The sequence below is a fragment of the Pelodiscus sinensis genome, chromosome 6 (assembly GCF_049634645.1).
Source record: "Pelodiscus sinensis isolate JC-2024 chromosome 6, ASM4963464v1, whole genome shotgun sequence".
NCBI lineage: Eukaryota > Metazoa > Chordata > Testudines > Trionychidae > Pelodiscus > Pelodiscus sinensis.
Window position 1 is genome coordinate 4,042,487 of NC_134716.1, and position 15,428 is coordinate 4,057,914.

The window sequence follows — 15,428 nt, forward strand, 5'->3', positions numbered from 1 at the left end:
TACTTGAAATATATCTACACTTTTATTATAAAACCAGGTTGTTGGCATTAGTTGGGTACAATCATAGCATAATTTTGTTGCTGTTGCAGAGCTGTTCTGTCCTATAGCAACAATTGCCTTCCTCTGCTTAAAGTAACTAAAATTAAGCAGCTTTATAACCATTACATACAGGACTTAATTCATTGCAGGTAATCTGTATTAGGAAGGGGGGCTAGAGTGGATTCGGCTAAAACGTGAGAGAGCATTATGTATTTTCTATTAAGAAATAAGTCCTTTATTTGGCATATTTCAAGTCAAATTAATTTTGATCTACCTATAGCTATTGTCAGTAGCAGCAGTGACCAAAGGGGATTGTGTTATACTGAACACTCCAAACTCAGTTCCTGTTAAGAGTAATACCTGTGCAGTGCACACTGTTACATCATACTCAGGCAGCGGGTAACAGTATATCTAAGTTTATACTGGCTTGTGTCCCCTCCCTGCAGTTGGGAGTTTCTTTACAAGCATCTTAGAGCTTGACACACCATCTTCTTCCACATGCAGTTATTGCTGCTTATCTGTATGCAAGCTTGGTTCAGTGCCGTGCTCCTTCTGAAGGGACCTCCCAATATACCTCCAATATTCCTTTCGTATTGTGTCTTTTTCGTTAGCCAGAATTTCACATAACTAAGGAAAAGTTACAAAGTTGAAATATATTAAGCCAAACGTTAAAAGTCCTTAAAAATAAATATTCATAATACGTATTAAGCAAGGCCTTCTCTTCAGCAAGCAAAGCATGGCTTTTCATTCACAAGTTTCGTACCAGCATCAGTACACTTTTGATGAATGCATCTTCCTAAAACACAATCAATGATCTCTACAGTTAATGCCCAACAGAAGTTTGGCTCTCCAGTTGTAGGTTAACTCATAGCTTTCTGTACACCCCACTATCTTCCCCTTATGGGACATCAGATATTGTGCTCCATCCCACAGGCATAAATAATGCCCTTCAAATGTTCCATCCAGCTCATTTGATGAGCCAGGTTTTGGTACCACCAACTTCGAGAGCGAGAGCGCGCGCCAGTGATTAACAGAACAGTGCAGACAGTTAAGAGGCATGAAATTTTAAGGTGTCAAGGCACATTTTGGTGCCTGTGAACTGTGAAGGATAAATGGTATAAATCCATGGTACATCTTGAATAATGCATGTAGATTTGAGTGTATTTGCCCTGATCTCAAAAAAAGATATTGTAATTGGAAAAGGTTTAGAAAAAGGCAACAAAAATAAGTGATATGAAACAACTTCCATACAAAAAGAGATTAATAAGAGTGACTTTTCATCTTGGAAAAAAATGTCTATGGGGAGATGTGATAGGTCTATAAGATCATGGCTAGTATGGTAAAAGTAAATAAGGAAGTGTTATGTACTCCTCGTGACAGAAGAACTTCCATTTGGTTAAACGTCATGTTAATAGACTGTAGGTTTAAAAGAACCAAAAAGAAGTTTTTCTTTACACAATGAGCAGAGTCAATGGCACCCCTTGCCTGAGATTGTTGTGAAGGCCAAAACTATAACTGGATTCAAAAGAGCTAGATAAATTCATGGAGGTTAGGTCCATTAATGGCTATTAGCCAGGACAGGCAGGAATGGTGTCCCTAGCCTCTGTTTGTCAGAGTCTGGAAATGGACTACAGGAGAGGGATCACTTGATGACTACCTGTTCTGTTCGTTCCTCTGAGCACCTGTCATAGGCCACTGTAGGAAGACAGAATATTGGGCTAGATAGATTTTTGGTCTGACCCAGTGCGGCCGGTCTTATGTTCTTAATGCTGAGAGCAAGGTAGTGAAGTACTGCAGTAGCAGCACAAGGCAAATGCCTGAGTTCTATCGGACCAGACACAATTAAAAGGGTTTCTGAAGAGCACCGCTGGAATCTACAGCTGCAGAAAGTAATCTGTAGACGCAGTATGGGGAGCCTATAAGTCTATACAGGGAATCCACCTCCTGCTAAATTACAGTGTTGTTACTCTTAGGTGTAAAAAAGCTCTTCAAGAGCCATGGTGAGTTCTGCTCCATCAGTCTTGTGGACCAGGAAGCTGAAGGTTTCTCCATATACATATGTCAATTATTTTGAGTCTAAAGAGAGCCGTCTGCTAAATTATGCAGAGGGCAGAGCAAGCATGTTAGGAACTTAAACAAAATAATTTAAAAAACAAAACAAAACTGCTCTATCAGCAATTTGAAAGCTTGTTTGGGTTCTTTGCTTATTAGCATTTAATGTTTGGGATGTTTCTACACTTTGCTTCTGTCAAGTGGAACGAAGGTGAGCTATGTTGCTGGCAAGCTACTATAAAAATTCTCGCAAACAGACTGGATGATGTCAGAGGGTGAGGATTCATGTACCGTACAGTTAGCGAGAGGACATTGCTAATGAGCATTAGATGCTTTGGGAGTGAAGGAAAAGGACAACTCACCAGCATCCATGAACTTTGAGTGCCTAAGGATTTCTCTTCAGTAGAATGAGAAGTAGTAAACTGATTCCACACACTAACAATTTACTAAACCACAGCGCATGGAAACAGCTACTTATAGTAATCATCACCACCCAATAACTGTGCAGTTAATGTACAGCTCTATTTTACAAGAGAGCTTTTCAATTAAATAATCTAGCCTTTGCTTTCTGTGGTAATAGATTCAGCTGGACAACTCCCTGGGGTGAAGAAATTGAGCTCTCAACTCACCTCTAATGCTTTGTTTAGTGTTTCTTCCTTGTTGTCACACTGGTTTTCTAGCATGTCTTCATATATATCCACAAGGAAGGCAATCAGGTAGGGAGAACTGTGGCTTGGCTGTAAATCCAGCAGTTGCTCTAATAGATTTTGATATTTGGAAAGACCATGATCCTGCAGAATTCTGAAACAGAGATTAACAAGTACTGCTGGCAACTCTGACTAAAACTTAAGCAAGTTTTGGCTTTTTCTGAAGATTTTAGTCTAATAGGAGCTATAAATAGTAAAAAAAGGCAGAGGTGTCGACCTGAATTTAATGGGTATGGGGTTATGGAAGATATTTAGGTTCTTGTCCCAAAATACGTTACAGAAAGAGAGAGAGAAGCCAGAGAGCGGAACTCTCGGAAGGGGAGTTTCAGGGAATGTGGTGGGGCATTCAAACTGCGAACAAGTCAAGGACAATACCGAGTCATTAAAAACCTTTATTAAAATAAATGTTAAACAGTTGCAAACATCAAAAAGCATAAAGTTATCAGAACAGAATACAATTTGAGGACTCCCTCTGGTCACATTACTAATACAAAGAATTGCTTAATCTAGCATACTCATACCCCTTCCTGAAGGCCTGGCGTCAGGAAACATAGGGCCAGCCTTGTCCCTGGCATGCCCAATGAAGTTGAAGGTCCAGACGGGTAGAGTGTGGAGTGGCTAAGCTATATTGTGAAAGATAAGCCAACAAGCAGCAAAGAAGAACTAACAACAAACTAAGATGACCCAGGAGTATCAGGGGGTTGCCAAGTTAGTCTGTTACAGAAAAAAATAAATGGTCTGGTTGCACTTTATAGATTAACAAAACATGTAGGCTGTGTCTACACTGGCACCATCTCGTGCAAAAGCGACCGCTCTTGCGCAAAAACTTGCTGCCTGTCTACACTGCCGCGTGTTCTTGTGCAAGTAAACTGACGTTCTAATATATAAAATCAGGGCTTCTGGCACCAGAACTCTGATGCACCCGCTCAGGAAGAAGCCCTTTTGCGCAAGAGCTCTTCCAGAAGAGGCCAGTGTAGACAGGCAAACATGAATTTCTCGCACAAGAAAACACTATGGTTAAAATGGCCATCAGAACTTCCTTGCGCAAGAGAGCGTCTACACTGGCATGGATGCTCTTGTGCAAAAGCACATCTCTTGCGCAAAAGCACATGCCAGTGTAGATGCTCTCTTATGGAAGAGTTTTTGCACAAGAACTCTTCTGCAAAAGAGTTCTTGCGCAAGAAGCTGCCAGTGTAGACGTAGCCGTAGATGGTATCATGAGCTTTCGTGGGCATAACTGACTTCTGTAGATGACCGGAGTTATGAGTTTGGGATATAAAAACTCAAAATAAATAGGAGCTGTCTTCTAAACCCCTCCCTTTTTCTCTCTCTGCCGCTTCCCTTCCCCCTATTTATTTCAAGTTTTCACATCCCAAACTCATAACTCAGGTCATCTGAAGAAGTGGGCTGTGCCCACGAAAGCTCATGATACCATCTACATGTTTTGTTAGTCTATAAAGTACTACCAGACCATTTGTTGTTGTTTTTTAAAGTACCACCACCTACCCTAACCCTACCCGCTGCACGGGTATTTTATAGGGTCTGGTCATTGCTTGAATCTGACCCAACCTACAATGCCCATATTTTATTTCCTCACTCAAAGAATTTTATGGGCACATTTATGCTACAGACTAGTAAATTATGACGCTTATCACTACATATTAATAAAGTTTATCTCGTTCCTGAAACTACTACCTCTGGCCTTTCTAGCAGCTTCTCTGCCCTGCTGTCCTTTTGCGGTCACTGACTGATTCTGACATCTGAGCCAGTTCATCTATTTTATGTTTAGTTCCCCTATTCAGTACACCAAAGCTGAGGAGTATCCGAGTAAGCACTGTATCTAGGAAAAAGTCGCTTATGCTAACTTACTTTAAAATGTGTTAGCTGTTCATATAGGATCCAGATCTGTAGGTTTTTCATTACAGCTTGATACTACAGATAACCATGAATACCTTATAATGTATACTATATTTATATACTGGATCCAATAATAATTAGTATGAATCACCCAAGAAAGGCATATTATCTGGTATGGCAGGCAAGCAATTTAACCTTATAGCCCACAGAGGGTAATAAATGTAGTTCAATACAGCAACAAGACAGCTTTGCTATAGCAAGTGGTTTTCGGTCTTTCATTTGTGGGCCCCTAAACAATTTCAAATGGAGATGTGGACCACTTTGGAAATCTTAGTCTGCAGAACCCCAGGGGTCTCTTGGCCACAGGCTGAAAAGCCACAGCTTTAGAAAGCTACTGATGAACATCTCAAGAGCACAGTGATACAGATGCCTTTAATCAACATTCTCCCAATGCATAGCCAGAGCAGTCTAATAATATTATTTTGCCTTTCTTTTTAAGTCAACTTTTGGTGGTCTTATGCCACATATCCCTTCATTATTAATATGCCCACAGAGAGATGAGCAAGTTCAAGTGAAAAGATTCAACTGCTTTCCTCTACTACTGTGAAAATATTTTAAGCTGTTGGGACACTGCCATCCCATCTCTTTCCTATCCCCATCTGAGGAATTGAGTTCAGTTTCAGAAACTGAACATTTCAGCACAGCTAGGATGGGCCAGTGGAAAATGTATGTGCAGGAAGTGTAGGAGCAGGTTGGCATTATATGATGCAGAACTCTAACCCTTCAAGATCAGACCAAAGTCAGTTTTTTCTTCAGTGCATCTCTAACAAGGATTCTGGAAACACACTCAGTACGCGCTAATGAAAGTAATCAGAAAGCTGACTATGCCACCCAACTCAGTCAGAAGAGGCCCCAAAAGCAGATGCACTTGACTCCAGTCAACCAACTTACTATATGCTACCATTTCTCTTTCCAAGTTCTGTACTATCAAAGACTTTTCATTCTCTACAGAGCATCATCTGGTGGTTTGTAGAGAGGCTAGTACACCGTCAGCACCCCGACAATCAAGTTATTTATAGGCTATTTTAAAGGACTGACTTTTTTGGATCCAGCAAATAGAAACAATCTGCTGTGTAGTGCACTTTCAAGTATTCATTATCCCCTGGCCAAAGCTACTTAGTCAGTAATTATATGGCAAGTGGATTTGGAGGTTATCATATTGCCCCTTTCTGTGGGTATATTTCAAGCTGATTTAGATAATTGCTTTTCAGTTCTCCTAAAGCTGTATATACAAGAGACCCTCACAATTTGCAGAATCACTATTTGTGGTTCCACATATTTGTGGGACTCCTGTCCCAGCCTAGGAGGGGGGCAGCGGCTGTCTAGCCCCACAAATAGCATCCACCGCAAATGGCAAAGGTTTCCTGTACTTTTAGGCATGACACATTCAAAGTGAAATAGCCAGCAACTAACACCAACCCCGCAACAATCCCCCTTACCAGATACAAAATACAAATCTCACCCTTTTAGGTAGTTCCAAGCACTTTCGTTATGCGGCACCATCTTGATCATTTCTAGAGTGTACCTATGGGAAAAAACAGAGGTTAAACACTTCTGTCAAAGGTCAATGAGCCAGAGAGAAATATATTCAGTTCTTTATCCAGACTCACATCAACCTCCTCTCCGCAGGCTTTTTAAAATACAGACTAAAGCAGACATTTTAATGATCAACTCAGATAGCTGCACAAAATACAACTGCTCTCCAATTTAACTGCAGCTGTTAAAGGCATCTGCTAGATGTAACATGAGCATGGATACTTATCTCCTGATTATTGTTCAAGATCTTCTACCCATGCCAGCACCATAGCTTTTATTCTGTACCCAGACTGTGCAGAGTCAAGGGGAACTGAAGCATTCGAGAACGTGCCCCACTTCTTTAGGCTATGAGAAATGGAGGGCACCAAATGTAATTGTACATAGTATTACTAACTGGACTTCTCGCTCTAGAACAGCAGGATCGTTGTAGCCCGTGGTGTTGGAAATTACAAAGTATCTTTGGTTCCAGACAGAGTTGTTCCTCACATCGTCTTTCAGAAGCTGGTCAACATACTCCAGTTCATTATCCCACAACTTGAACTCCTACAATGATGAGAAGAGGAAAACACAAAAAATTTAGATATGTTTTAACAAATTCCTTCCTTCTTCATAAAAAGAATTCCAGCCTAGCTTCTCACACTCTAGGTCCCTCAAGAAATCCAAGTAGTAAACTGAGGTAATTGGGAAGTGTCTCACAACCCTCATTATATAGTGCTATTAGTGCCATCTCTAAAAAAAGGCACAAAGGCAAGTCACCAACAGCAATTTGTTGAGCTGGTTCGTTGACGGGTTAGTTTAGAGATGAATTCTGATATCACACACATTTGATTGTTTTCTCTCCATCTACAAGAATCAGCACGTAAAGTTCAATTTAAGATAAAAATCTCTACAATTTTGGAAGGATGCTCCCTACAGAGAAAACAGCAGACCTGGACACAATACCTGAATAACCCACTGTCTGTGTTGCCAAGCATGGTAATTCTTGGCATCTTGGTTAAGAATTTCAGCTATAAACTCAAGCTCTTGAGATGGATCCTTCAGCCATTCTACCAACACCCGTCTGTGGTGCCTAAAGATGAAATACAATAATTCAAAAGGCTTCCCTTCCAATATTTGCTTGAACATTAGACTTGTATTAAAATACCACCTGATTACAATACTTACCAAGACAAATGCACAAAACACCACCACCACACCAGCTAGTCACCAGACTAGGGATGTAAAATCCCATGTAACTAGTTACCCGGTTAAATGTAAGCAGACAAACTTCTGAGTACACTACCACTAGATATATCCACTCTGTAAAAATTCATTGCCAGTCCCATTTAACATCTTCGAAACTGCCTCCAACCAAGGAGGAAGGATGAATCATCACCTCCCACTTTTAGGACCATGTCCATTTCTGAGATGAACAAAGGTGAAACAGTTTGTCTCTAGAAACCAAAAAGATTTTACCAGACTTGATAATTCTTTGGCTGGTCTTCAATGATAGCTGTAATGTAGCTGATTTCCTCATGCAGGTCCTTTCCTAATGACTGCAGGAGAACTCTACGGAAATGCCTAAAGAAAAGAAACAAACATTTTTCTTTTTTAAGCTGGAATAAATGCAGTTGAAAGTACTTTAAGAATTAAACTAATTTTTAAGGACACAAATAATTCTGCTACATATTTATTCATTACTGAGCTGCTCATGGTAACCGTAATAGGTAAGTCTGCAAACAGACGGATAGCCAAGACCTTAGCAACTTTGAGTTTCTACTTAAGGTTTGTCTACCCCACACCTGTTGCAGTGACACTACACATTGTGTACTGGATATGAAATAAGTTGTATATATTTCCTGTTATGAGTGCATTAATTTATACAGGGAGGAATGTAACAGCAGTTATTGGTTGTGAAATCTACTTGTGTGATGTCAGAAGTCTTACAAGTTTAGCATTTACTTGAAAATTAAATTGGCAAGTATGAAAAGAAAATTCTCGACTTACTTTAGTAATATATATTACAAAAAACTAGCGGCTAATATATTTACTTATAAACGTTCTTTGAAACAATTAGGAAATGGTTCCAGTTTTTCCACTAGGAACGCGTGTAAGAGAAACATTTTCAATATTTGTCATGTCATCTTAAATTGAGGGTTAGCCAGCAGCCTGGGAATTAAGGGGTTAACTACACTTAGCCAGGTGGAGTGACCAGTAGGAATCTAGGTGGCACTTTCAAACTGGGACAAAGGAATTTGGTTTTTTTTCCTTTCTCCTTTTGTCTCTCTGGGTGAGTCCTCTGCAGCTACAGGGAGGGACAAGCATGTCTCTCTCTCTCTCCAAGAAACAATTCTTCACTTTCTGTAAGTAGGGTAAAGTTTAGGTAGTTTCGTTAGGCTTTATTGTTTTATGGATTGGGTATGGGATCTGATATCTGGCACTGCTTAAGAAATGTTTGGCTTTTCTTTTTAACTAAGTTCTAGCCCATGGTGTAATTCCTCCATGAATATATTTTGTTACCTTTCCATCTGATCTTTACACTTGCAACAGGAATATTGTTGTAATAATAAAAGTTTTCTCCTTTCTTTTTATTAACCTGGCAGTGGTTACTTGTGTGTCCTAATTTTTATAATGGGGTGAGATTTCCCAAATGATCTTTCCCCTAATCTCATTATTAATATTTGGGTGGTGGCAGCGGAAGTTTTATTCCCAAAAATCTAGGGTTTTAAGATTTTGGGGGAAGTTTTTACCAAAGCCTGGTAGATAAGGCTTTGGGGTACACTTGCTGGCCCCCACTTCTGCATTTATCGTGCCAGAGTGGGGAAGGAGCCATGACAGACAGTAGGGTGTTTTAATGGCTAGTCCTAATCTTGTTTAAAAGTTTATATTACCAGATGCACTTCCCAGAAATTTGTTATGCTGCATTACAATCTTGCTTTAAGAGCCTGCTGTAGCTTTAAGAGCCACTGAAGTTTCTAACACCCAGCCACCCAGAAAGGCAATTGTATTGTGACTAATACACTGCCAGGAGAGCTGAAAGACAAATGAGGCAATCGAATTTAATCAACTAATTTTTAATGATCCCCCCCCCCAAGACCATTACTTACCACACGGTGTAATTTGCAGCATTTAGTTCAATGGCATCTCCTGTTAGCTGAAAAGCTCTTTCGCTCCTTTCATCCCGCTGCAGAACAGCCCGAAAGTAATCATAGACATCTCTGACTGGACAGATGACAGCATGTTATCCAAAGCAATTACAAATCTTCTATTCAGGATTTCTAAGGCTGGCAACCCATTGATGCTACTTTGTATGCATCAAATACTATTTCATAAAACTATGTTCGAAGGTGTTTGGTTCTAACAGTCTGCTTGCTGTTACAATCACCATTCACTAGCACCATTATGGTTGGGGTACTTTGCAGCTTCTAAGACTAGACAGTTCCTAAAACATCTTTCAACACATCATCTAGATAACGTCCAAAATGGCCATGAGAACACTATGGAGCCATGTTATTGCTCAACATTCTTCAACATTATCACTGCATTTTCCTTTAGGCCTAGACACACCTGCCTAATTGCTCACATTACTAGAAATGTAGCTGCCTACCAAGTAGCTTTAATACCTGCTTTATTCTTCCTTAAAAACCTGTTAACTCTGTCATAAAAAAATCTGAAAGGAAACAAGAGGATTTTTTTTTAAATGTTAGACAATACTGAATATGAAGGTTGAAAGCAGGTAAACATTATCCTTGGAGCTTTGACAAACTCAGGTTTCTCCAATCTCTAGAAAAATGCAAGTTTATGGAAGCATTCTTTAAAAACAGGGATAGTATCAAAGTCATTTCGATACTTTAGTTTTGGAATTTCAACTATATCCAATAATCATGACAAAGTGAAACAAGTTTTGTTCAAGGCTCAAGTTGGTTAACACATAATTTCTCAAAAGAACCCCTAATGTGTATGATATTTTTATCTGGTATATTTTCCATTTTAATATTAAAAACTCATCTTTTAAAGTTCACTTCTAGATGACAATATTATAGAAAATTAAAGGCTAGTCTGAGTGGTGCACGGACACATTACACATATGTTTTCACCTTACCAGCTTAAAAGCTTTTTAAAAACTTACATTTTTCACTATAGATGATCTGAACCACAGGATTTGGCCCGTCATTTTGAGGTACTGGTTCAACATCAGACCAATCTTTTCTGTGCCTGCAAATGTACATTTCTCAATTGAATTGCTTAACATAAACCAGAAAAACTACTCAAGCCTCCTCCCTAAAAAACACAGTTTTACAAATGCACCATTCTTCCTAGCGGTCATTATCTGTACCACACGCTTGCATGACACAGGCACAATTTTGATGCCAAAAGTCCTATCATTTAGTCACGCTGTAGCCTAGGCAGTGACTGTGTTCCTTGACCTTGGAGGGTGAAGTAGTATCTTTTATTGAGCAACTTCTGCTGGTGAACAAGACCACCTTTCGGATGTACACAGCGCTCTTCTTCCCTGGGCTGTGCTCACCTCGGTCAGAGTGTTCTTACCTCAATTCTGATCGCAGGCTCCACATACTCAAATGTACCACGCTTTCAAGGGACTAATGCGGGTTACCACATGCCAGAACCCCAATTCATTTTAGGTCAAGCCGCATTAAGGACATAAAGAGTTAACCCGTTACCTGGTAAATAGTCCCCTTATTGGTATATTTACCAGGGTCACCAGGTGTCTGGCTGGTGAGTCTTGCCCACATGCTCAGGGTTTAGCTGATCGCCATATTTGGGGTCGGGAAGGAATTTTCCTCCAGGGTAGATTGGCAGAGGCCCTGGAGATTTTTCACCTTCCTCTGTAGCATGGGGCATGGATCACTGGCTGGAGGATTCTCTGCATCTTGGGGCCTTCACAGTATTTGAAGGCTTCAATATCTGAGATCTAGGTGCGAGGATTATTCTAGGAGGGGTGGGTGAGATTCTGTGGCCTGCACTGTGCAGGGGGTCAGACTAGATGATCATAATGGTCCCTTCTGACCTTAAAGTCTATGAGCCGCGGGACCCCGGGTAAATACGCGTGTAAAAGAGGATCTGACATCCCTGATTGGCATAAAGGGGCAGGCAGGTCTCTTGTGGCAGGAAGTCAGCTCCCAACTGCCAAGCACTCGCCCCCCCCCCCCATTTTGGGCCGCCCACCTGTCCCCGCTCCCCAGCAGCAGCAGTGAGGTACCGCTCCCCCCCCCCCCCCGAGGCCTAGGGTGCAGCCCCTCGCTCGCCCACGTTCTCCCCCCCCCCGGCGGGCTGAGGGGAGCCGGTCCGGCGGGCGGGGCCGCTCCACGTGGCAAGGGCGCGGGCCGAGGCCGGTACCTGTACAGCACGTAGCCACCGGGCTCCAGGGGCTCCCCGCCCTCCAGTTCGGCCTCCCCGTCCCGCGCCTCCAGGCCCTCGGCTTCCGCCATCGCCGCTGCAGCGACGCTTCCGGGAGCGCCGCCGCCGCCCACCATAGAGAGACGCTCACTAGAGCGTCTCCTCCTTCGGGCGGGGCCCGCGCGATTCTCGACTTCCGGTACCCCCCCCCTCCCGCGCGTCTATTGGCTCCTGACAAGACGAGGAGCGGGGGGGGGCGGGGCGTGGCCAGCTCAACGGCAATTCGTCTGGAGCGGGAGGGGGCGGGGCCAGCTCAACGGCAATTCGTCTGGAGCGGGAGGGGGCGGGGCCAGCTCAACGGCAATTCGTCTGGAGCGGGAGGGGGCGGGGCCAGCTCAACGGCAATTCGTCTGGAGCGGGAGGGGGCGGGGCCAGCTCAACGGCAATTCGTCTGGAGCGGGAGAGGGGCGGGGCCAGCTCAACGGCAATTCGTCTGGAGCGGGAGGGGGCGGGGCCAGCTCAACGGCAATTCGTCTGGAGCGGGAGGGGGCGGGGCCAGCTCAACGGCAATTCGTCTGGAGCGGGAGGGGGCGGGGCCAGCTCAACGGCAATTCGTCTGGAGCGGGAGGGGGCGGGGCCAGCTCAACGGCAATTCGTCTGGAGCGGGAGAGGGGCGGGGCCAGCTCAACGGCAATTCGTCTGGAGCGGGAGAGGGGCGGGGCCAGCTCAACGGCAATTCGTCTGGAGCGGGAGAGGGGCGGGGCCAGCTCAACGGCAATTCGCCTGCAGGGCAGGGAGATCGTTACCCGCCAGGTAGAGCAGAGCTGCCTGTCCCATGCTCTCCCCCAGTTCCTGCCGCCCCTTTGCATTCTGGGTTAGGCTCAATGCTCCTATCTGTGTGTGGAATAAGTTTTGTCCTGTGCACCGAGGCGTGCGTGGCTGCGCACCACACATAAAAACACAGGATGCCCGCTGTGGGTGCTCTGCCAATCAGCTGGTCCATATGCCAGGCTCTCCCCTACTACTCCACCACTCAGCTTAGAGGGAGCCCTGGTTAGGTTCCCAATGGGACAACAGCATTCCAGTGGGTGTTTCTGGGAACATCAGCCTCCCTGAATGCACTTATTGCCTTCCTCCATCCCGTGTGAAAGCAATTTTTTGTGTCCCTTTTCCCCTAGGTATGACACCTGAATGGATAACTGGGCGAGCATGGACCACCCCCAAACCCCTGTTCATCTGCAAACTGCTTTGGCAAGCATTGCAAACACCTCGTGGTTGCCAGAGAGAGGATGAATGTTGAAAAAGCCATAAACACAGATATGCTCGAAACCGTTGATGGGAGAAATTGGCACAAACTGGCGGCAATCAGTCCTGTTGACAAAGAGGAACACCAGTTCTGGTCCTGTGAGACAAGCATAGACTGGTGAGGCTGAATTGTTATGCAGTTATGGAACCATGACCAGTGGCTGCAAAACTTTCGCATGCATAAGGCCACTTTTATGGATTCCTGCCCCATCTTCAGACACGTTAAACTTCCGGGGGAGCTTCCTGGTGTGTAGGCAGAGGGGCTGCCACAGATAAACTCAACCACCTTCCACTACTTGTAGTGTTCTTACAAATGTGAAGTGCCCTTGTAATGTTGAAAGCTCCTACTTTATAGGAATGTGCTACAGGTGGCACTTTCTTATTGGTACGATTGTAAGGTAGTGCTACTGTAGGAAACAGCTGCTAGTGGCAGCGCAATCATACGTGCAGTAGTTTACAACATTTCTGTGTTGAAAACAGCTCCCTGTAGGATTATGCTCCTGGGGGCAGTTTCTGATTTCCAGAAATAAGAAATTGCTATTGTAAGAAACTCCTACTGGAAGTATCACTTTCATCTTTGCTGAACCCCAGTCTTCCATGGAACACCATTTTGGAAATACTGATCTAAAAACAATGTAGGAGTCCACCAACAGTTGTTTACAAAGGATTACTCTAAACCAGTGTTTCTGGAAGTGGATGCAAGAGAACTGCTGAGCATGCTCAGTGGGTCCGGTCATGCTCAGTGCTCAGAAAATAGCAGGAAGTAGCACAATCTCTCAATGAGGAGCTTTTGACATTACACCCTCCCTGCCATTAGGATCCAACAGCAATACATCCAAAGTTAAAAAAAGATCCTAGCTGTTGATGAACTCAGATGGTCTGCTTGCGTGCTGAACATTTCCTCCTCTTTACTAGAGGCTTCCTGAAGAGTTGCTTGGAAGGTATCCATGGACAGCTTTAGGACACTAGTTGGTTCCCGTCCTAGAATCCCATGCACTGCTCATAGAAGCAACATGTTTGTGGCTCTGAACAAGACAAATTGTTTGCCTCCTTTGTTTTCTGGTGTTCCTGCCTGAGCTCCTTTATTTTCACGCAGCACTGTTACGTGTCCCTGCCGTATCTTTTCCCCACCATGCTGTGTGCAATTTTGGCATAGATTTCTTCTGCTGCTTCATAGTTTTGCCTACACAGGTTCCTCTCCTCATATAGCAATCTGATCAACTCCATGCTGGCGCTCATTTGCAACCCTGGGCATTCATGGTCAAATGTGCTGCTGGCCAAACAAAACAAAATTCAAATTTTCCCAGGGCTTCTCCTATGTGTCTGGGAGAGCAGCAGAGTTGAAAGTGTTGGCCAGAGCAGTCACATTGGGCACTCTGAGGCACCCCCAGAATCCAAGAATATTGACTTTAACAGTGCTACATCTGTTCTATCTCAAAGTCAACAATGCAAGTTCAAATTTTATCAACCAACTTTAACTGCCTTTACAATCAGTGGAATGGGTTTGGTGATGTAGACTCACTGCTTAAAAAATTGGCCTAACGTGATTAATTTTGACCTTAGCTCATAGTGTTGACCAGTCTTAAGTGACACTCAGAGGTTGTGGTGCCCCTCAGGCCATTTGCTTCCCTTCCAAGCTCTGCCATTGAACTGTGTGCTACGATTGCCAATTCTGACTGAAGCTATTCCTCCAACATGAGGTCAGGTCATTTTCTTAAAATAGCCTATTAAAATGTGCCTGATTGCTTTCAATAGTCACCAGACGATTGATGCCTGAATCTGGGAGATGCCAGGCCAATCCTGGAGGTTTGGCAACTCTACTGTGCACATCCTTGGGCGAGTTACCACTTGGGCCTTTGTTTTCCCTCCTAGTCTTCACCTGGCTTGCCAATTTGCACTGCAAACACTCTGGGCCATGGGTTGGCTCTCACACTGGTTTTGGACAGCTGGTGGAACAATGCAGTGCTGCTGATCTCAGTGAGTATTACTAGTCATGATTGTCATATAGATGATTATTATAACTCAATGGGCTGACCCGTATAATATACAGAAAGGCTGTTCTGACTTTTAAGATTATGAATAAACATACACAAAAAAACAGAACATACAAAACAGATAACCCAAAATAGCCAAAATAACTCTTACAACCCCTAGCCTGTTAAATAATAAAACAAGAACTAGTTGGGAAACTAACACAGCAGGGCACAGACTATCCAATAAGTTCTTGGACTGAATTGAAGATAATTTTTTATTTCAGAAGGTTGAAAAAGCTACTGGAGGGAAGCTGTTCTAGATTTGATTTTAATAAATAGGGAGGAACTGGTTGAGAATTTGAAAGTGGAAGGCAGCTTGGGTGAAAGTGATCGTGAAACCATAGAGTTCGTGATTCTAAGGAATGTAGAAGGGAGAAGCAAAATAGAGACAATGGATTTCAGGAAGGCAGATTTTGGTAAGCTCAGAGAGCTGGTAGGTAAGGTCCCATAGGAAGCAAGACTAAGATGAAAAACAACTGAAGAGAGTTGGCAGTTTTTCAAA

The 15,428-nt window shown here is 43.3% G+C and overlaps 2 protein-coding genes and 1 long non-coding RNA gene across 5 annotated transcripts in view; 1 reads left to right on the forward strand and 2 right to left on the reverse strand.

Moving 5' to 3' along the window:
• Window positions 1-11,769, reverse strand: FNTA (farnesyltransferase, CAAX box, subunit alpha). Its single transcript, XM_075931334.1, has 9 exons — window positions 11,589-11,769; window positions 10,360-10,445; window positions 9,338-9,452; window positions 7,707-7,811; window positions 7,194-7,320; window positions 6,646-6,794; window positions 6,178-6,240; window positions 2,721-2,892; window positions 1-666 (listed from the first exon to the last, which is right to left on the reverse strand). Exons 1-9 carry the CDS (start codon window positions 11,723-11,725, stop codon window positions 544-546), a joined length of 1,077 nt encoding a protein of 358 aa, XP_075787449.1. The 5' UTR covers window positions 11,726-11,769; the 3' UTR covers window positions 1-543.
• On the reverse strand, window positions 3,177-6,171 carry LOC142829788 (uncharacterized). Its single transcript, XR_012904575.1, has 2 exons — window positions 5,484-6,171; window positions 3,177-5,304 (listed from the first exon to the last, which is right to left on the reverse strand). It is a non-coding gene; the product is annotated as an uncharacterized LOC142829788 (long non-coding RNA).
• POFUT3 (protein O-fucosyltransferase 3) overlaps window positions 11,652-15,428 on the forward strand; it is a 22,726-nt gene continuing 18,949 nt past the window's right edge. Inside the window, exons 1-2 of one of the 3 annotated variants that reach the window (XM_075931332.1) lie at window positions 11,652-11,787; window positions 12,767-13,011. The gene's annotated coding sequence lies outside the window, so the exon portion shown is untranslated. Of the gene's footprint in view, window positions 11,788-12,230; window positions 12,463-12,766; window positions 13,012-15,428 lie in introns of those variants that run through there. The other 2 variants (XM_025183090.2, XM_025183089.2) reach the window with 2 other exon arrangements.

Coding starts and splice junctions, on each gene's coding strand:
- FNTA (XM_075931334.1), bottom strand. CDS start 11,725: ATGGTGGGCGGCGGCGGCGCTCCCGGAAGCGTCGCTGCAGCGGCGATG. Junction 10,446..11,588: donor GGTGGCTACGTGCTGTACAG/GTACCGGCCTCG, acceptor GTACATTTGCAG/GCACAGAAAAGATTGGTCTG. Junction 2,893..6,177: donor GCTTGGAACTACCTAAAAGG/GTGAGATTTGTA, acceptor TCTCTGTTTCAG/AATTCTGCAGGATCATGGTC.